Genomic DNA, 22,664 nt, shown 5'->3' with positions numbered 1-22,664 from the left:
TTTGTTTCATTTTGGTTTTGTTGGTGTTTTTTTTTTCTTAAATTTGTTTTTAATAATCTCCACGTATCAGAACGTAAGCGTAAACTCCAAGTTTTGCTGCCCATTACATTATATGGAGCTGAAAATACAGGAGGCCATTGGTCAGACTTTGAGAGAGTTAACTGATCAGTCCCGGACTCGTGCAGTTTGTCAGCATCGTTCTGGCAGACTCCAGCCTAGGCACAGTGTACCAGGTGCAGCCTTGCCAGTGTCAACTAAAGGGGGAAAATAACTTCCCTTTATCTGCTGCTCCATACTCTTGCTAGTGTAGCCCCATATGTAATTTGTCCAATTTGTAAGGACAACACACACAGCACTGGCTCACAGCCTGGTTTCCACCCAGTAAAAATAGCTCAGGAGAGCTGTTGTTCAGCCAGTTGTTTCCTAACCTCTACAAACTCATGGGGTTATATGTGTAAGAACAGTATCTTTCTGGAAGAGAAGTGGGTGTACTTGATGACAGGTTAGTTAGCACTATTGTAAAAGTAGAAAGTGTTTAATACAGTACGTGGAAGAATGTTGTATGTTACCAGATAGTCCTTGCCACCAGGCAGAAAGCTTATTGAATGAATGGACTTGGCAGAGCTGAAAAGTGAACAAACCCGTTTGGAACTCTGGATTCCAGCCACATCTGTGCTCCATGCCTGGGAATCGGAAATGAGGCACAGGCTACAATCAGTAATAAAACTATGAGAAAATTGTGGTAGGAAATGGGAAGTGGCTTCTACGTTTATATCTGGCCTCAACATCCTGGATACGTCGCAGAGACCCGTGGGTTGCTGCCTTTTGATTGATATTGAATTTCTTCTTTCCAGAAAGGTACAAGGAACCAAGAATGAGTAGAATTAAATTAACACAATTCCAGAACAAAGCAAGTATTCCAATAAAAACTATTTCTTGACCTTGCTTTCAACACTGAGAAGTCCTCTATGCAGCTGTCTTGGATATGATATTTTAAAATAAAAAAAAAAATATTTTGGCTAGTCATATAAGCTTCATGAACTTCACCACTGTAACTTGTAGCAGATAAGAGTGAGATTCAGGGAATTCGTTCTCACAAGAGATGAAAATGAGCAGAACTAGAATATCAGTTTTCCAGCTGAACTTTTCATTAGGTCTTTGCATAAACTCATGCCAACTTCTCCTTTTCCTCTAAAATTTATAGCAGTTATTAAAGTGGATATTTGTATTTTTGGGAACAGGAGATTTTGCATTAGTACAGATGGTATGTGCTATTGAGGCCATTGCCAAAGTACACATAGGCATTATAGATATGCACTGTTGTTTTCTACTTAAATGTTCTCTTACTGTGTGGTTTGATGTAATTATCTGGGTTTACAAGCAAAAAACCTCTATTATACCTAAGAATAAGATTTGTATTATGGGTAAGCATTTTTGCCTAAGCTGAAGTATAGGGACTGGAAAATGTAGTTTTGGGATATCTGAGTTCAGGTCCAGACTCTGAAGTTTCCTTTGGTACTGGGTACTTTCAGTTCGCTGGTAACTGGACTCCTGATCCCTCTCAGGCAGCAATATTCTGAGGAGAGACAGAAGTGCAGACAACTTGAACAAAATGGAATTTCATTTGCATTATGTTTTCTGAAAAATATATGCTATACAATTTTTACTGAGTGTGTTTCAAATACCTATTATCACTGTGTGTTACTAGTTTAGTTTTTGGCCTAAACACTTGCAGGCTAGATGATAAAAAATATTAATCTATAAAACAGGTCAGAAAGTTCTTTTATGGACTTCATAAAATAAATACTTTTATGGACTTCATAAAATAAATGCTCTGTATTTTGTTTCACACGTGCATATTAATCTCAAGTGGTTCTGCTCAGTAAGTAGAACACATTGTGTGTAACTGATTCTTTAACAGATTTTTGTCTTCAGTGTTTCATTGTTTCTGATGGCTTTCAATACATGTAATATTTTTCTAGGAACAGAAAAAGATATAATAAACTATTTTGGCAGACGATAAGTTGCTTGCTACTGGAACAAGGATTTTAGAAAACTACTCTGTATAACCTTGAAAAGTTTAAACTTTGAGGCACAAGCTGTGACCTTTACATAGATTCTTGTGCCCAAGAGGAAACAACGAGTGAAATTATTTCAGTACATGAGGCTTAAGAATTGGCAAAAGACTTGTGCTTTTTATGCATCAGTGAGACTGGTAAGCAAATAATCATAGAAACAAAGGCTGTAGATTATAAAGAAGCCACCAAAAATGAATGTAACCTAAAATAAACTTGAAGTTCAGCATAGATAATATGCTTTAAGTGAAGAATGCAACGTTTGGCAAAACTGAAGGCAAACAAGGTCTCAAAGATTACATGTGTTATTGATGGAAACCAGCCAGACTACCAACTACCAATTATGCACTGTTGTCAGTGTAAAAAGCTGAAATGTGCCAGGTTTCCGGATTTGCAATTTTTTCTCTCAACTTCATTCAGCTCTTTCTTATTAGTGACTCGTGTCCTTCTCAATTCAACAGAAAATGGTCATCAGTGAACTCTTTCTGAACCAGTGAGAAGGCAGAGGAAGCCACTTACCCCTGACTTCCCCAGCTCCTGAGGGTGACGATGACCCTCAAGTCCTCCCTGTGGAGGCCAGATGTGCCCCCTCTCACTGCTCTGCCACAGGCCAGAAGGCTTATGCTGAAAGCAAGAGAAAAAACCATGCCCCTGCTATGTCCTGGGGACAGCATGAGGACTCAGAATTGAGCTCAAGTGACGAGAGCAGGTAGATTACAAAAATGATGCATAAACAACATGAAGTAACCCTGCTTTCCCTCTTTCTGGCAAAGGGTCAGTGGCAGCTGAGAGCTTGAGGCTGTATTTTGGTATGACTTCAGCCTCAGGCCTTGCCTGGTGGAAAGAGGGAGCTGCCTGTTTGTTCCTACAACTCCTCTATAGTATACTATAAAGTACATTCTTTGGGGGAGTTTTCCTGAAAACAAAGCAAATCCCAGCAGTTCTTGCCATGTGTGTGAATATCCATGGTAAACAATTGTTTGCGATAATTTTTAACTGACTCACGATAATACTTGTTTTGGTAAGAGCCTCTGAGGATTCAGATGAAATAATTTTGTATCAGCAGTGTGCCCAGGTGGCCAAGAAGGCCAACAGCATCCTGGCCTGTATCAGAATAGTGTGTCCAGCAGGAGTAGGGCAGTGATTGTCCCCCTGAACTTGGCACGGGTGAGGCTGCACCTCAAATCCCATGTTCAGTTTTGGGCCCTTCATGACAAGAAAGACATTGAGATGCTGGAATTTGTCCAGAGAAGAGCAATGAAGGTGGTGAAGGGTCTGGAGAACAAGTCTTATGAGGAGTGGCTGAGGGAACTGGGGTTGTTTAGCCTGGAGGCTCAGGGGAGACCTTGTTGCTCCCTACAACTGCTTTAAGGAGGTTGTAGCAAGGTGGATGTTATTCTCTTCTCCCGTGTAACAGGCGATAGCACAAGAGGAAATGTGCCAGGGAAGGTTTAGATTGGATATTAGGAAAAATATCTTCACTGAAAGAATTGTTAAGCATTGGAACAGGCTGCCCAAGGGACCTGGCTGAATTTAAAATAAGATATTTAAAAGATGTGTGGATGTGGTGCTTAGTAGCATGATTTAGTGGTGGACTTGGTATTGCTAGGTATGGGGCTTAATGATCTTAAGGGACTTTTCCAACCTAAGTGATTCTGTGATTCTATGAATAATTTATATCTGAATTATATAAAGGATATATTTCTCCATTAAGGAAGATAGTCTTCTGAATTTAGTTTTCTTCTTTTCCAGGAGGTTATTCTTTTTTCTGTCTTAGGCTTCACATGTGTTTTTAAATAACCTTATCTCAAGAATCTCTGCAAGGATAAATCTGAAGAAAAATAAATCTCTTTTGCACTTTGTTTTTTTTTTGCTTAGTATACCATTCCAAACTTTCCTAGAAAATGCTTAATTTCCTGGATTTTGCTTCTGTAGGTTCAGTAAGCTAAACAACCTGCTTAATTAGCTTAATAATTTTTAGATTACTAAAACTTTCAATCCCTTTTAGCAAAATTAGGTGAGTTCAATTCCAGACTAAGAATTTAAAGATCACTGTTCAGACCTGGTTGAATCACAGGATTAATCACAAGGATAAAAACAAAAGAGAAATCGAATTTCTTTTTGTTTTCTCTTTGTGTTCAAATCTCTTACATTATGCTATGTCACATTTTCCAGATTTTTTCAGCAACTACAGGATCAAAGAATTACAACTTTTTACAGTGAAATTTTTTTTTCCCATTTAACTTCAGAAATCGGGGCTTTGAGAAAAAAATGGCCGTTATAGAATGTGAAATGAGTCTCAACTGGGTCATGATGAGACAGTTTTAACTATCATATATGGAGATTTGATTATTGTGGGCTCAGAAATATGAATGAGGTAGCATGCCTGAAAAAATCATTGCAGTACTGTGTGCAGATGGCAGCTGACTACACGTGCTCCTAGTCCACTGGAAGTGGAAGGTAAAATATGTATATACCTTAAACTATTGTCCCTGAATTTTACACCTAAGATAGCCTTCGACCTTAGATTCGGCATGAGGTGGCAGTGCCTATGCAATGATGTGAACTGCTCACATAATTTAGAATAACTCGTTAAGCTTATGTAACTCCTTATGTGCTTGTACCCAATGCTTGAGAAGTGGTTGCAAAGGCATTTTAGCATCAGTATTGTGTGGATAAATGAAGATAAATCGTATCAAGAGAAGATATTTGCATCTATCTGGTGAAATTAGATAAAAATACACTTGGAAGAATAAAGTAGATTTGTTTTCCCCCCAGCTATTAACCTATTGTCTGGTGCCGTGGGCTCCTGGATCATATTTCCTACTGTTGTGTTTGCAGCTAACAGCTGGTCACATCCTAAAACAGTTGCTTCTTTGTAACAGGCAGACTGTGGTTTGCATGTTATCAGTGTTGAGCCTTCTCCTAGAGTTTATATTATAACTAATGAAAAAGAACAAGTTTTTGGACGTTACACTTCTTGAGCATCATAAATCATAAAAGTATTCGCTTTACTACAGTATTTCTCTCTGATTTCTGTTTTGAAATTGATTTCAGTTTAGAGATTGCAAAGTATTTGTGGGCTTAAATAAAACAAATACTCTCTTCTCTTCTGCAGAAAATTACATCAGCAGTTTGAAATGTATAAGGAGCAAGTGAAGAAGATGGGTGAAGAATCACAGCAGCAGCAGGAGCAGAAGGGTGATGCCCCAACCTGTGGCATCTGCCACAAAACAAAATTTGCGGATGGCTGTGGCCATAACTGTTCATATTGCCAAACTAAATTCTGTGCGCGCTGTGGCGGAAGAGTGTCTTTACGGTCAAATAAGGTATGAAGTTATGAATGTTTCGTAACAAGCTTCTAAACTTAGTATCTCTTATTCACTCCTTATGCATCCAAATCATGTAGCTACTGAAACAAATTTGTTTTAAGGACGTAATGATATCTACTTTAGGAACTTTTAGGACATCCGTCCTCATTTCAAATAATTTTCAATTGCAGATGGATTTATAGCTCTGGCTTTTAAGTTAATACATGCCATTTCTAGAAACAGACTCATGAAAGTACAATTCTTTGATTGGAGGACTGAGTCTCTGTGTTGGATACAGGGAGGTATACCTAGTGATCTAGTGGTGCTAATATCAAGATTATGATTATTACAAGTTAGACCAAGGATTTGTTTCATTTCTGTTTGCCCAGGCTCTTCTGTACAAGATTGTTCTAAAATTAATGTTAGAGCAATATATACAATATATTATGGAGCTTTAAAATCTTTATTACCTGTTATACATATGCATGTATATTCTGCATATGTACATATAAATATGCATGCAAACATAAAAAAATTTCTAGGAAAAAGTGAAACGCACTAAAAATATAGAGTTACAGCTAATATAATAGTGTTTATTTTATAACAGATAAAACAACAACATGTATTTTTAAAAAGACGGATCGTAGAGTAAAAAAAAGTAGCAAAACTGAAGTTATCACAGCAAACAGTTCTGAGATCAGTATATTCAATATTTTAAATAAAATGTTCACATCTGATACACGTCTCAGATTCTGACAGATAACTGCAGAATATGCATGGCAATACTCAAGGCATCTTATCCTAGTATTTGTGGAAACACGTCTTTTGAAAACGAAACAAGAATTTAAGAATTTAATATTATTAATATGTTCATTTTTCAGTGTAATTGATTTCCATAAGTCTTTTTTTCCTGTAATATGTTCATTACAAGTACCATCCAATCTGCAAATAATCTTTTGGAAGATAGGAGACAATGGTATAAATATTATGTATTTCTTTGTCCAAGATCGAAAGGTAGGCTTAAATAATGGACTTGAGATTTTATTTGACAAAGTATAAAATAATCTGCTATTTCTGAATGATTGAGGTAGCTGAGATTATGTATAAATCTCTCAAACTGCCTTGGATTTTTTTTAAGGCAATTATAATTTTTTTTCTATAGTAAGCTCCCATTTTTTAATTGTTTATTTTTTTTATATAACTAACCAAATCATATTGCTGGTAAAAAGAGGTATAATAATTTCTGTATTAATTTAATCTGATTATAGAAGGCAGTCAAGAAAGATATTTGAGTCATTATGTCTGTATACTTAGAAACACAGAAAAAGTGCATTATTAGAAAGGCTTCATGTCTTGAGGAAGTGTTCTGATACGTCATTTAGACTGTCGTCAGGATGGAACATATGAACTTGGAAGTTTTTTGTCTGGCTTCTCTTGAGAGATTACCAGTGAGATTCTTCCACTCCCTCTTAGGTCATTTGTCCTATTGCTTTACCATCCTCACCACAGAAAGCTTTTCTTACTGTCTAACCTAAATCTGCCTTTCAGTAAGCTGATGTCTCCATACAGTATTATGTGTCTGTTCTGCAGTTCCTCTCAGCTGGCTTTTTTTTTCTACTACTGTTAATAATTTAGAATGATAAATAAGCTTTTTCTGTGTCTTGCTGGTTTCTGTTCTAGAGAACTTATGGATATGCTGGACAGAGCATCTCTAGACAGATTCCCTGTGAGGCTTCACTTGTGATAACTCTTAAAAAACTTTGACCATTGATTCCTGTTCTTCTCTTTTCAGCAATTTTCTCATGGACTAATTCTTTCTATTCCATGGCAGCTGAGATTCTTTAAAAGCCTGGGAGCCCAACAAAGCAGTATGAGTAAATCCCATTTATTTACTCACATTCTCACTCCTTGAAGGAATTTTGTGACATGTAACAGACAAATTCACTTTACTAGAGCCATTCTGACTTTTCCACGTTTTATCATAACTTATTCATAGACTTGCTAATTTTATTCTCTATTTTGGTTTCTACAAATCTGTCCAATATGGATGTCAAACATGTCTATTATTCTGATGATCTAACACTGAAACTCCTTAAAAATGAATAAATCGAAATCACATTCACCACCTTTTGTTCTTCTTGTCAGTGAAAGACTCTGTATTACAGTTAATGGGTATGTTAGACTTGAGACGTTTTACACTGAATATCATCTGATTTTAAAGATTTGTTACTGGATTTTTTTGTTGACTCACTTTATAGTTTCCGTTTCTGAAGTATCAGTTTAAATTATATTCCCCGGTTTATTCGGCATAAAATAATATTCTAGAGTGTGTATCTGTCTAATCACCATGAACATGAATAAAAAAGATTTAGTTTAGACAGACTGTGACTGTCTCCCATTTATGATCTCTTTTATGTCTGTCCACATTATTCCGTAAAAATTACTTTTGATCTAACAGAATTTACCACAATTTGTTCTTTTTCATTGTCCTTAATGGATACAACTTCAGCTTTTTTGAAGGGTGACTTCTAATAACTTCCTTCTAGTAATTTTCTTTGGTCTTTCTAGGCATTTTTTGACAGGTTGCATCTGACTGCATCGGAGCTTGTATAAGGTGATTCTTAAAATCTCTGACATCTTCTTTGATGGAGCTGTTTGATCTGTTTGTGATCTTTTTCATAATATCAAGTTTCAAGCCAAATTCAGTCAATTTACACAAGATTCTGCTACTGAATAGTTCAGCACAGAGCAGTGCTAGCAGCATGCGTCTCAGAAGATGCAGAATTGCAAAGAACTCTCAAAAGTCACCAGGAGGACTACTGCTTACAAGCTTCATGGTTGTGAATAGGAGCAGAGTGAAGAAATATTTCACCATTGTCAGAGCATGAGACTGGAGTTCTGAGAAAGATTCGAGGATGTATTCCTTTTTCAGTTTAGTTACAGTCTCTGAAATATAGGTGCCAAAATTCAGTTCAGGTTGTACAAAAATTATTGTGTGGAGGTTTCTTCTAGATCAAACAAATAAAACTGATAATAGTGGTGCTGCTGCTTCTGTGCTGCTTGTTGTCCTAGTGAATGAAGCATTCAGTCAGAATGGAGGCTTAGATTTTGTGGGAGTAAGATTGCATAAAACAGAAATAATAAATCACTTGACAGCAAATAGTAATTGTTCTTACTAAGATAGATACCACTGATATACAAAATATAATACTGTTCTTTCTTTAAATTATATACTGACTTATATAGGGGAACGCATGCTGAGTGAGGGAGTAGACAACCGAGTGAGGTTTATGCAGCTGAGAAATTTGTGTGATAAAATACTAGGGGAATACAGCTTCCAGATACTTCGTGTGCAGTAACTTTGTGTGCAGTAAATATAAGTTTCCACAGCTCTGAATGCCAGTTCAGTAAACCAGCATTTCACTTGCAGAGGAAGAAAACTATACTTGTCTGAAAACTTAATTTGATACATGCTGAATACCTTCTTTCAGGGTGTTTGGCAACCTGCTATCACTTGCAGCCACTGAAACATCATTCTCTCTTTGTCTTTGAACATTGAAAGTAAGAGATTTTCCTTTGTTTTATAGGACTCAGCAACTGTGTAAGAATCATAAGGTATAAGTAGGCAACTGGTCTCAGCTCCTTCTGCTTCTGTTGAAGCTTTGCATTCTGATTATTTCTCTGAGATTATTTGAGTTTTAGAAAAACCCATCAAGTTCTCTTTGTTGAATGATTCTAACTGCAGGACTTACAGTGTGACCATCCATATGGAATCACAAAAAGAAATTATCGTGCTTGTGCTAATGCCTAATCCATTTCATTCTATTAACAACTGGCAAGCACTGAAGAATTAGTCTGTCACAATCAGGATTTCTAAGTCACTAGGATTTGGGATAAACTCAGTGATTTCCTGATGCATACAAATTAGTTGGTCCTTAGGAGACATGGTTTGACTCTTCCTTTCTCTAGAAAAGATGTGACATTGCAAACTTGAGGAAAGGGTTTCTCTAAACCTTTTTTTTCTTTTTTTTTCTTTTCAGTTTTGTCCGTGAAACATCTGTAAAATCTGATAACCTACAACTGTATTCAGCTTTCTAGCAAATCTCAGTACAAGTATCTCTGAAAGTCATCTGTCTTATTCCAAGGATAGTCCCTTATTTAGAAGCTGTAATTCACAACTGGAGGCTGTAAAAGTTATCCTTCTAATCAGGATGTTTTTCACATTTCAGTCTCTCCATGAATAGAATAGAGTTTGTATTATCAAATATATTAAAATCTTCCAATCTGAAATCTGGTCCTGATTATATGAGAACAATGTTAATGGCATGGTGAACATCTATGATTGTTAAGACATTTCTAAAGAGTGATCAGCTCCATTTTATTTGCGGTGATCAGCCTCTTTATTCTTTGAGAAGTTATACCCAAACTTCTCAGGACTACAGTTGAGCTACTTACATCATGGTCCTTAAAACCATTCCTCACTCCTTCCCCAAATGGAGTTTGGCTGTCTCTGCTCAGGGGCACCTCTGATATGGTGCAGCTGTGACTTGGGATCAACCCTGGGGAAAGAGCTGCTGTGATGAGCCCCCTTGGGACCTCCAGCCCGTCACCTGGGAGCTGCTCTTCAGCCTAGGCACTCGGCCTTGGTACTTGCCTGACCCCTGGCCCTGCATGGGCCACTGTCTGTGTCCTTTGCTGACCCAAATCTGTGGCTTGGCTTCCCAGCTGACCTCAGCTCTGGCCTCATCACCATGGATCTGCTGGGGATCTTGTTTCTTTGCTGACCCTAATTACAGTCCTGGCCCCTGCCCTGCTCCTCTTGCATGGGTGGTCTGCAACACAACCCTGTAGGTGGGGGCACAGCCTGCCTCGTGTCACCCTTCGTACCCTGCTCCTCTCCCTGGCCCAGCTGCTGACCCTACCTGAGTGCTCGGGCAGTATAGAAGTAGCACGCATCCCAGCAAAACACCTCTTCAAATTGCTGTATAGAATACTGAAAACCTTACTTCAACCAGGAGATGTTGCTCCTTACCAGATTAAAAACTTCTCTTGCAAACTGATGCCTAGCAGAATTGGTAGTTAGAATCTGCATTTCTGTATTAAAACCTTGAGTTCTCTTGATTCTTGGAAAGAACCCTGTGATTTTAGTACAAACTATGTGGATATGATCATCCCTTTCAAATAACAACTGAACAAACTATTTCTTTTATTAATTTTATCTGAAACTGTTTTTATTCGGTAGCTGTTTTGCATCTCATTACAAAGCAGATGGTGATCTTAATTTCAACAGGGGCTAGGCATGTTTGAATTCTTCACTCTGCTTCAAAACTTTCAAAAACCTTGGAGGACGTTATGATCCTGACACAATGAAGAACTGATACTTAAGGTGATACTTAAGGTGAAAAAAATACTGTCTTGAAAACTGACTGGCGCATGCAGCCAGATGACAAATTGACCATCTAACAGATTTTTTTTTAAAGATAAATTGTAGAAAGCACTTCATTCTATATCTGAGTTTGAGATGCAATTCCAGTCATTTTGCTAACATTTCTGTGTGTCTGAATAGTTATAGAGTTCAGGCCTTTCCCTGTAGAACTGATATTAAAACGTACTTCCATTTTCATGTGGACCAGAACAAAGGCCTGGCTGACCAATTGCCTTTTTAGGGTCAGATCTTTGAGAACTGAATGGAATGATTTCTCACATTTCTCGCTACAGAAATGACTGACTAGACTCTCTCTCATATGGTCCATCATGTCACAACTTGCTTTGTACTGCTATGAACTCAAGATCGTTTGACAGCTGCCTAGAGGAGGCAGCTGAGAGGCTGGAGGTTGTCTTAGATGTGTAGTAAAGTGTGATGACTTGTCTTGATCTTCATATATCTTTATATTTCATAGCTTGTTTCTGAAAAGAGGCTCTTCATCCTGGAGATTATTCAGCATAGGTGGATTTTGTGAACCAAGTGTGAATGACAGGATTTGGAGTCTTAATTGCCCTTTCAAAGCCATCAATTTTTGGGATTGCTGCTTTGTGTGGGAAAGCTTAGATTTATAAGATTAAATGATTGAGACTCTTCATTATGCCATTAATTTCCAAGACAAGTCCTTCAGCTTTTATTAATATATAGTTTATAAATATATGTATATATGTATATCTTTTCACCTATTGCCTAAGTGATGCTTGTACTTTGGGATATCATTTGAGCTAAGAGAGAGAGATATTTCTCTTCTGATATCTTTGTTACATGGCAATTACTCATTAGTTATGATTTTAACTAATATAGTCTGAGGTTTTAGGAAAAGGGAATTGGTGTGTTCTCCTTGCTTACAATCTTAGGATGCATTTAGTTTGTGTTTTATCTTTTCTGTGATTAAAATTAAGTTTAGTTTTTGGAAACTCTTGATTTAAACAAATTAAGATTTGGCAACATCACAATGATGAAATGGAACAATATTACCGGATCAATATTTATGGGCCAATAATTTCTGTCATTAACATGAACCTTGTGGCAGAAGAGTATCTTGTAGAAAAACTGTCTCAAAATTCTTAAACTGTCCTTTCTAAAGTATATATCAGTGTTATAGTGAGAGTTAGATTCTGTCTTTTAATTTTTTTTATTTCTCAGTCATCTCTGTTACTGGTTTGTATATATACTCTGTTATGTTGTCATCTGAATTTACTACATTTCATCTTGTATGTTATGGTTTTATTCCTCATAAGAGTTTTAAAATCCTAGTATTCTAGCTGAAAACTACTGAGTGAAAGAAATAGGTTAGAACATAATTCATAGTATGAAGAGGTGTAGGTCATCTCTGTGTTTGCAGAAAACTATAAGAATAATTAATAGGTTAAATTTTTGATTTATAATTACCACTTAACATTTGGCTAGACTGGAATACTATGTTAGAATAGAACAAAAATAGGACAATGGATAATTATATTGGTCATTATTTTTCAGTAGGGTAAAATCGGTAGAGGAATCCATATGAATGATAAAACAGAATAATTAAATATATGTGGGTGTATTGCATGTAGGAGAAAGTTATGTAAAAGGGTAATAGAGTTTGTCCATGATTGAAGAAAAAGCGTCATACAATAATTTGACTGGAAAAGAGTTCCAAGTTTTAACTTCCTCTACCTGATATTTACATTTTTCATTTCTTATCAATAGACTTAAAGATGTTCTGTTTTCTAGTTTGAAATATCACTGTGTCTGTTTTCCTTTTTTTTTTTTTTTGTGAAACCTGCTACCTTTACTTTTTTTCTCCAGTTTAATGCATTTAAAATCTCTGTCTGTGTCCTGTGCTCTTTCACCTACTGTGTCTTGCTGGAGTTTATTTAATTTTCTCAAGTTCTTTTGTTTTAAAACTTTATTTCAACTGCTGTCTCCACCTTAAAGTGGGGAGCTGGATTATTCTGACTTAATTGCTCTTCTGTCCTGTTACTTACTTCCGTCAGTCATGAGACTTTCACTAAGAAAGTGACCTAACCAGGCATTGAAAATATAAAAAATTCTTAGCCTTTGTGCTAAAAATACCTGCTTATGCTCTGCTTGCATAGTTGGTGGATTTCTGCAGAGGTGAGGATGAGAAACCAAGGCACACAGCGTGGTAATGCTGAGAAGTCCTGTGATTTTGATAGCTGTTCGTGAAGCTGTGAATGCCACTAAAACCCATACCATCTTTGAAAATACTTTAATCTTTTGCCATTTTACATAGAATCATAGAATAAGTTGAGTCAGCTGAGACCTGTGGAAGCTATCTAGACCAATTTCCTGTTCCAAGCAGGAATTCATAGTCACACCAGCTTTTCAGGATCTTCTTCGACTGAGTTGTACAAATCTCCAAGAACCTCTTTCAGTGCTTAACTGCTCTTATGATTTTGGATTTTTTTGTTACAGCTAACGCAATCCCTTGATTGTTGCATTTTGTCCATTAGCTGTGCATCTTTAAGAAAATTCCTTCTTTGTCTTCCCTGTAGCTCACCTTTAAGTAGTTGGGGAACACAAGTAATTCCCCTCTTCCCATCCCCTTCCCTACTACAGCCTTCTTGTGTCTAAACAAGCCTTCGTCCCTCAGCTTCTCCTTGTATATTTTGTGCTTTAGTGCCCCGACTGTCTTGGTTGGCCTCTTGTCATATTCTCTCCCGCTTTTTTGTGTCTCTGTTATTGTGGGAAATCTAAAACTTCTATAAGAGCCCAGGAGGACAAAGTTACATTTCATATAGGTATCTGAACAACAAAGTTGTTTAATGAGTTGTCACTCTTTCTTGATGAGCAGTTGTATTTCCAACATGGCTAAGTGCTTAATTGCATGCCTGGATTTAGCCTCTCTATTGGCATGTGAAATTAAGGTACCAGAAAAAGTTTGTCATTCATCATTCACAAAAAATGGGGCATAGTTTTGACTGAAAGCGTTTTACGTATTTTTTTTTCTAAAGTATTATTCTGTTTACAATTTTAGACAGATAAAAAGATGATTCCTTCAAGGGAATATTTGTATTTAATATTTATGATTAAAAAAAAAAGCGTAAATGATATAGATCTGACATGAAATGCAGTATACAATTGTGACAAACTCTGCTGCTTATGCTTTAAAACTCTAGTATTTAAAATATCCATTGAATGACCAACATGCAGTTATGCCATTACACATACCCTGTATCTGGCTGTAGTAAAAACCCCTTTCTTTATTCCCTGGGCTTTTTGCAAGTGCAGTGGGTCAATGCATGCTAATCATTTGCAATACTGGCGTCCAAGGCATGTAGACCTAAAATCTACATCATTTTACAAGATACCCCATTTGTTTTATTAAGATAGTTCAGACATGACTTCCAAATTATTTTTAAGAAAATAATTTTATTTTTGCAAAATTTTTGTACAAATATTTTCTTTGATATATAAAATCATCTCAATTTCACCCATGAAGGGATTAAGAAAGTTATGAAAAGGACATACTTTTCATTAGATCTTCACCACTAAGGGAAATAGGAAAGATGTATATTCCTTTGATATTTATTTGTTTATTTTACTAACAAATACTACGACTTGCTTTCAAACGAAAGTGACTTTTTCCTTCTTTGTCTTTTTTTCTGTCCTTTCTTTCTTGCTTTCGTGGATATGAACTCCAGGAGGACAAAGTGGTTAGAGCCTTTTTTTCTGTCTAAAGCTCTTTTCTTTTTATGGCTAGACTTATTTCCTGGCCTACATTTGCTTTCATTTACACAGGTTTAATTTTTGCTGAAGGCAAGGGGAGTTACTATCATTAAAATGAAAGCAATGTTTGGCATGAAAGGCTTACCCATTTTTCTGATAACTTACTAATAATCTGTGAGTTGTTGTGAACAGTATGCATGATATTCCTCTCTTTTTGCAGCTTTTGTGAGCATGCCCCTGCTTTTGCTTTAGTTTTGCAATATGATATGTGCACAGTTTAAAAAAACTAAATAGGTAATTTTCTTCTAGATGTTTCTTTTACAAAAATACAAATGAATTTATCAAAGTGGCATAAAGTTCTGCAAATAATTCTTGTGCCCTGCAGTAGTTCAATTTTGATTTCTAACGACAATACAATAAGCACCAGTATACATGAAGACAAGATATTTATTCTGAACAATTAGGAATATGCCAGCAATGTCACAGAGTTATCTACTAATATGTAAATTAACTAATATATAGGCATTCCTAAAACATAGTGCACATATTGTATTGAGCATAATGTTGAATTAATGTTAAATGTTATGCATGTCACTGACACTGTCTTGCTAATATTACACCTACAGTAAATATTTTAATCTAATTTTATTTTATCTATATTTAGAAAAATTAGTATAGATCTGAATTTGAGAATAAGCCTGGATATATTTCAATATTTTACCAAATTTAATGTGATTTTTTTTAAATAACAAAATTGAGAAAACTACCTCAGTTAGTGTAAATCTTCTCCTCCATGGAAGTCTCTAATGTATTCTAAGGAAGTGAAATTGCAAAAGCCCCATAGTGCTTGACAAGTAAGTTCCTACATTAGAGAAATTCTTTAGTTTACATATGCATTTAGTGAACGTATACATGGCAAAGTCTTTTGCTACAATAAACGTATTTTTTTCTTATTGTTAGCAGTGTCAAGGCTCACATTTAACTCACACATATGGTTCAGAAATACCTTGCTTCATACAAAAGTTGTAAGCCATCTGCTGTTGTTGCCGTTCAGGATATGTTTTTACTAATGGGCAAGCAGTCATTGCGGTGGGCCACATACATGCATATACGTCCCCCAGTCTGTCAGAGGGTAACAGAGTTTTCTTTTAGCCTACATCATTAGAAATTTTTGCATTTGAAGGATGTGAAGTCATAGAAGTGAAGTAACATCGATTTCTAGAATAGCTGGAGTACAAAAGTTAGATGAATAAAAGGAACAATTTTCTCCTTGAACATACTCTTTCAGTATGATTTTGTAAGTAGTTGATGCATGCTAACAGCATTCTCACAATCAACCCAACTGCTAATGTCTGTGAGGTACTCATTTGTACAGTATTATGAAATCATAAATTCACTTGGAGAATAATAATAATAAAAAAGAGTGAAGGAGGTCACAGTTGTAAGATTGTATGATTATCTAGTTTTACCATGTACATATGTTGAGGGAGAGGACAGGAATTTCTCTAGCTAATCAGCTGATTAGATTTTTTCAGAAATAATGGTGGTGACTCAAGTTGCTTTAGGTAATTACTATTTCTGCTGATTTTGAAATAGAAGTTTTAGAAGTTGTGAAGACAGAAAGAACAATGAGTATTTTAGGTTAGCTTCTTCTTGACTACAAACATTGTGAAGTAGGGATAGCAGTGGTATTCATCTTGCTATTTTAGTGCTAATAACAAAGTTAAAAAACCTGGTGTGTTGTATGTAAATAGCATGAAAACAGACTTCAGTATGAACAGGATTTTTTAATTTTTGGGTACAGCATTTACTAGTAGATTAACTCACTTAGAAAACCCTTAATATTACTTTTTACCCTTCATTTTCCAGTGTTAGCGTATTAGAGCAGGTGTGAATTCCAATATTTAAAAGGTCTATTCTGTATTTTGTAACTATAGAATGGCAAATTCAATCTACAGTGCTCCTAGAAATAGCTATAGATATTTAGTGACTGTGTGTTGACCAAATTAAACGACAGGGATTTGGAAAATGAGGTGTGTTCAAAGTGTCAGATCTGTGAGGAGTTAGAAAGCAGAAAGACATGTTAGTATGCCCTGTGTAGAAATCTTCTGATAAAGATTAAGATTGCGAGGAAAAGCTGGGACAGCACATGATACTGAACAATCGGAACCTCTGAGAAAAGCCTCTTGGACAAGATATTCTATAGGATCATTTCCTGTGATATATCTCTGATGTGGGAAGCTTAATGATTTTCCTCAGCTCTTGAGTATTGTCTTTCAGATTGGCACCTCTAAAAGTAATTTGGAGAGTTGGCAACTTAGACCTTCCTGTCCTGGGCCACATGTCCTAGGCTGTTCTCTGATCCTGTTTCTTATGTATCTATCTGTCTAAGCCGCTTTCCTTTATCTTACTGTGTTCAGAGCTCACTCTTGTTTCCTTCATCACTGCAGAATCCATCTCCGATAGCAGAAGGTGCTTTTAACAAATGTGGCATTGAACCACAGTTCTTCTGTCTTCCTTTTCATGGAGTTGGATTGCAAAATATAAATAAAATATACTTTGTAAAGATGTTGAAATACTATGTTGTTTCTTTTCTCTCTGTCAGAAGTACTCTGATTGCACAGTCAAATCATGTTAACTACTCAAAATATGTTACCTATTCTGTTTCCACACTTTTCAAGAGTGTCATGATGTGACATATAACAGAATGTAGTCAGTATACATGCATCTTATATAAACTTGCCTGACATCCTGATGAAGACTACACATAGTAAATACTGATAGCTAAATGGGCATACAAATATTATTCCTAGATTAGATCCCATGTGTTATTAACTTTGATGGCCTTCCTGTCATACTAAGATACACTTGGTGTTGGCTATCACAGTCAAGGAGCAGGGAGATTACACTACCTTGTAATCCAATTTTGTATTATCTTCTGTGAGCTGCTGGAGAAACTGGGGGACGTGGCCCATTTCCTCATGCACATGTCAGTGGCATACCCTCTGCAGTGTTTGGGGAAAGGGAGGTGTGATCCTAGGAACAGCCTGCCTCCTTTTCCAACTTCTCTTGTATTTAAAAGTTAAATAGAAAATAAAAATAAAATAACTTCTTGACATGATGTAGCTTCAGAATGGTCTTAACTAGTTCAGTCTAATGACTACATTGGATTTTATATCTGTGTAATGAGACTTGACTTTTGTTAGCAAGCTCCATGCTTGAAGAAAACATTCAGATATTTCTTGCTTAAGAACAAGTACAAAACTAGCTAGAAGAGTAAGTATGAAAATCTTTTTACAGTAATATATGTACGTCTATATTAGATGAGCAAGGGTTTGTGCACCCCAAAAGCTTGTATAATTTTTTGACCCTACAACAGTCAGTGTAAAAGGAACCAGTTCCTCCCATAAACCTTGTCCTGTACAAGGACACTGTGGTGTTGTAATTTTATACTACTGAAATTAGAAGTGGTTTGTTTGCTTTTAGATGGTACTGAATTTCTGAAAATCATTAGAGCTGATTTAGAGAGCGCCTGCCGGTATTAGAGGGTCTGGCTTTCTTTTTGCTAACTATTTCTCCTATCCTGATAGTCCTAGAAATTTATCTTATAGTTTCAAATTGTGTGAAAATTTTCCAATTAAAATGTTCTCCAAGATATCCTAAAATAATATTATTTAAAATATCTATGGAAACAGTCTAATAACAATATATACTCTATCACATCAAAAAATTTCCACTTTCACTTTTGTTCAAATGAATAGAACTCTTTGCAATTCTGGAATGAGAAGATGAAACAGTTCTTGAGCAGTAAGTTATATTTGCCACCTGTTGCAATATGCAGAAACCATATCATGTGCTATTAAGTTCCAGGTGTAGACCTTTATCAAAGGTAGCTCAGCAAATTCATTGTTTCAGTCCCAGGTGTGTAACAGCACACCTAGGACTCTTTGGACACAGTTAGACATTACGGGACAGCAGGGGACGGTATAAATGTTTAATTATCTAGGTTCAGCTTCAGTGGCTGGAAACAGTGCCTATATATATAAATAATGAAGACATTGCTAGTAATAGAGTGAAGCTGCAAACCTCCTACGGTTTTGTTTTGTTCTGTATGTGGTTTTTTTTCTCAACTGTTTACTTAGAGCCTTATTTAGCTAGTGTTTTCAAGGAACAGTTTATTGATACGTTGAGGAATTAAATGAAAAAAGCCTTGTGTCTGGGCTGCTGTTTAGATCTGTTTTGTAAAAAAGGGAATTCATATGGCAAGCATCAGCTGATGTATATGAACTACTGGAAGGACAGGCAAGATGGTTTTTCAGCATAGTATGATTGACTTTATGTAGACAACTTCAGCAAATATTGAGACTTCAGTGCATTCATGGAGAAATTGAAATAAATGTGAAAAATACCACGTTCAAACAAGATGTCATCTATGAAGTAAAATCGGAGGTTATTTGAAAATTTAAACTTACTTGGTTTGAGTTATTATAAATATGCCTTCATTCAGCATCAAGGAGATCTACGGAAAATCCTGGATTTCAGGTAGCTAATTCAATTTCAGTTAGTTGATATGTATTAGTGTTTGTAGTTTTTTGAGAATTAGCTTCATGTAGCTCACAAGTCCTTCTTATCATTTTAGATCTACAATAAATTAAATAACTACTCTTTGCAATCCAAATAAATAAAAGATAGCAAGAGTACTGTGTCATATTGGGTATAATATGCTTTCACAAAATAAATCCCTGTAATGTTTTTGTACTAATAGAATTTTAGATGTGTCTTTATTAACTGAAATTAGAACCTTAGTCAGGTGTACAGGTACACCTCCCATTTATCTTTAAATGTTTAAACTTGGACAGTGTTAATCACTAGTGTTCATTTAACCTGTTCATCTTTCAGTTTCAGTGTAATTGCTACATAACTTCAGAGTCACGACCTGGTTAATTAAGGTGTTCTTGGTCTCAGATACTTGGTCATGTGATTATGAAAGACGATATTTATTGTTGTTAACAATTTGGATTTCTTACAGTCCTAGGTAGGAAAAGTATGGTATCTTTCCAAGAGACTAGAATAGTTTTACCTCTGCATTGAGGATGGGCTTCAAATGCTTTTTTTTCTCCTGATATGTAAGATCATTTAGGTGTCATTCAGTATTAGCTCATTTTTAAACTCTTGCACCATAGTGATTACATATAGTTTTTAACAAGTTGGTTTTCCTCTGTGCATGGGAAGGAAATTCCTCTTACTCTGCTTTAAATTCTTAGTTTTATCTAATCTTAGTTTTGCTGGTATCACTGGGAGAGGCCAAAGAAAAATTTCACTGTAGTGGAATTCTGACATCAGTCATTTAGGAAGAGCATAATTGTTTGCATTTTATTAACTTATTTGTTTTGTAGCAAAACTCAAATATTGTAGGCTCACAATTTAGCCTATAGAACCAGATACCAATCTGAAATGCTCATTAAAAATGTGTAAAAAGCAATTTTTTTTATTCAAAAGAAAATGACTGTGTTCCAAAGAGATTTTTTGTGGTAATTATGTTTCTGGACTCTTTCTAGATTAATACAATTAGTTTACTAGATTTTTCATGTATTTATCTTAGCTGGCTATTTATAAGAGACTTTGAAATAAAATAGCTACATTAGACCTCAGTAATTTTATTGTGCCAAAAGCTTAACAAAATACCATTGGTACATTCTGTATCATGAATAGCGTTTTGACACTTCTATTGTAGCTGTGTCACAAATTTTAAATTCAGTTTGAAGTAATAATTAATCAAAGTCTATCAGGCCTTTCCTTTTCCTGTAATTTTTAGCTTTAACATTATTTATTAATCTTCCCTTCTCATATTTAGTACAACATTACCAGCACAGACTACCCGGGGATTATTTAAGGGAAAGTTTGTGTAAATGAAACACATTATTAACCATTCTGCAAAGATAAGAAAATATGATCCTTGTCTTCAGTGATGTTTAGATAGGTATACTTTTATATGCCTATCTTTTATTTACTTGTTATCATTCAGATCAACACAGGGTTCTCTAGTTGAAGCCTCCTGTAGAGCATAGGCAACATGGTGAACAAAGAAGTCTGCGAAGTGACTCCTGTAATAATAAAGATCTAGGCCTTAACATAAATGTATTGTTTTGGCTCTGTGGAGCACACCTGTGACGCGTATGTCCCTCAGAAATGACCTGCTGCAAGATATTTTAAATCAGAAGTTTCATAAAACTTCTGTGATCAGCTACTGTTTCAGATCTTTGTGATACCTTTATTAATAATGTTCCTACATAATTAAATAGCTAGGGAAGTGTGCATTTGAGATGAAAGTCTGCAGTGTCTAAGCAAACTGAAAGTAATAGTCCTGTCAACCTGAATGTACTCTGCAGTGATGAAATTTATAAGCATAGGAAACACAACATTACGTCCTTCAAGGATCTTGAAGACACGGCTGATCCAAACCTGCTGTGCCCGTGTGCCACCTTGTTCCTGTCACTCTGATAATGCTCTCACTAGGTGAGATGCTGTAGTGATCTACTTTTCTCGAGCCTCTAATTAACCTGGAAGTTTTCTTCACAGCTATTAATGTGGAAAAACAGAGCTAGATGACATGCACATATTGCAGATTTGTAATTTACACTGTACAGACACATCCATGCTCTGTCCTGGTTTTCACTCGAGTGTGCAGTAGTTCTCACAGCTGATGCTGAATTGAAAAAAGTGTGTCTCTAGCCCAGAAGAGGAAGAGTTGTATGTAAATCTCTGAGTTTCCTCTTATTGACCTCTCCAAAACCATTATTTCTCACCTCATTAGCAGCAGTCCTGGCACATAAAAAGGAGCCCAACGCTGAATTTGAAAAGAAGCCCAGCACTGAATTTCGAGCATTGAAGGAAATTAAATACATTTTGTTTTTTAGACAGCTCTGACCTTATATGGACAGTTTTAAAAAAACTACTTGACATGAAGCTTCCTTTTTTTACTCTAAGTGGAAATACAGCTCTTCCCATAAATACCAAAATTATTTGGTCCAAATCTGGTTATATGCTTCTGTTTAGTTACAATGAACCTTAAAGTTGTCCTTTGTCCTCTTCAAAGACCTACTTAGGAAGTATCACATGGGCTAGAGTTCTAGAACGTAGGGGGGCACAAGACAGCTGATCAATATTCAAACTCTACCTTCACCAAGCTCAAGATAAATGTATTCGCTTGAAAGAAAATCAAATAGAGGAGGCAGGAGACCTACATGGGTAAGTGAGGAACTCCTGGAAAAACGCAAATGGAAGAGGGGAATTTACAATAAATTTACGAGAAAGGGTCTCATTAATTGGGAGCGTTACAGAAATGCGTCCAGAGTATGTAGAGACTCATCAAGGCTCTCTTGAAACTTAGTCTGGCTAGGGAGGAGAAAGAAGACAAGAACTTTTTCAAATACATAAATGAGAAAAGGAAAAGTAGGGAAAAAGTGATTCCACTCCTAAATGAGGTGGAAGATATGGTAGCAGAGGATACAGAGATGGCAGAAGTGCTGAGTGCCTTCTTCACCTCAGTCTTTCCTCCTAAGAACAGTCCTCTGGAATTCCAGTCACTAGAAGTAAGGGAACAAGACTGCAGTGAGGAAGACTCTCCACTGGTCAGTGAGAATTGGATTAGAGACCTCTTGGAGCAACTGAAAACACACAAATCCATGGGCCCCGACGGGCTGCGTCCACATGTGCTAAGAGAGCTGGCTGATGTTGTTGCTGAGCCCCTCTCCATCATTTTTGAAAAATCATGAAGAACAAGAGAGGTGCCTGAAGACTGGAAGAAAGCCCATGTTACTCCAAAAAGGGCAAGAAGGAGGACCCAGGCCAAAAGAGCCAGTAGTATCCTGGAGGGCATTAAGAAAAATGTGTCCATCAGGATTAGGGAGCTTCTCCTTCCTCTCTGCTCTGCCCTGGTGAGGCCACACGTGGAATACAGTGTCCAGTTTTGGGCTCCCCAGTTCAAGACAGACAGGGACCTACTGGAGAGAGTCAGAGCTACAAGGATGATTAAGGGACTTGAACATCTCTCCAGTGAAGAGAGACTGAGAGAACTGGGGCTGTTTAGCCTGGAAAAGAGACGGCTGAGAGGGGATCTTA

The 22,664-nt window shown here is 36.3% G+C and overlaps 1 protein-coding gene across 1 annotated transcript in view; it reads left to right on the top strand.

The window, feature by feature from the left end:
* Positions 1-22,664, top strand: part of LOC104272478 (regulating synaptic membrane exocytosis protein 2-like) — a gene marked incomplete at its 5' end in the record, with an annotated part of 147,693 nt that overhangs the window by 21,561 nt on the left and 103,468 nt on the right. The window contains one exon of the mRNA XM_009867490.1: positions 5,194-5,404. Within this exon, the coding sequence (XP_009865792.1) occupies positions 5,194-5,404 (211 nt within the window). The remainder of the gene's footprint in view (positions 1-5,193; positions 5,405-22,664) is intronic.

The sequence above is a fragment of the Apaloderma vittatum genome, unplaced genomic scaffold (assembly GCF_000703405.1).
Source record: "Apaloderma vittatum isolate BGI_N311 unplaced genomic scaffold, ASM70340v1 scaffold9634, whole genome shotgun sequence".
NCBI lineage: Eukaryota > Metazoa > Chordata > Aves > Trogoniformes > Trogonidae > Apaloderma > Apaloderma vittatum.
This window is presented reverse-complemented; position numbering and strand designations above follow the sequence as displayed.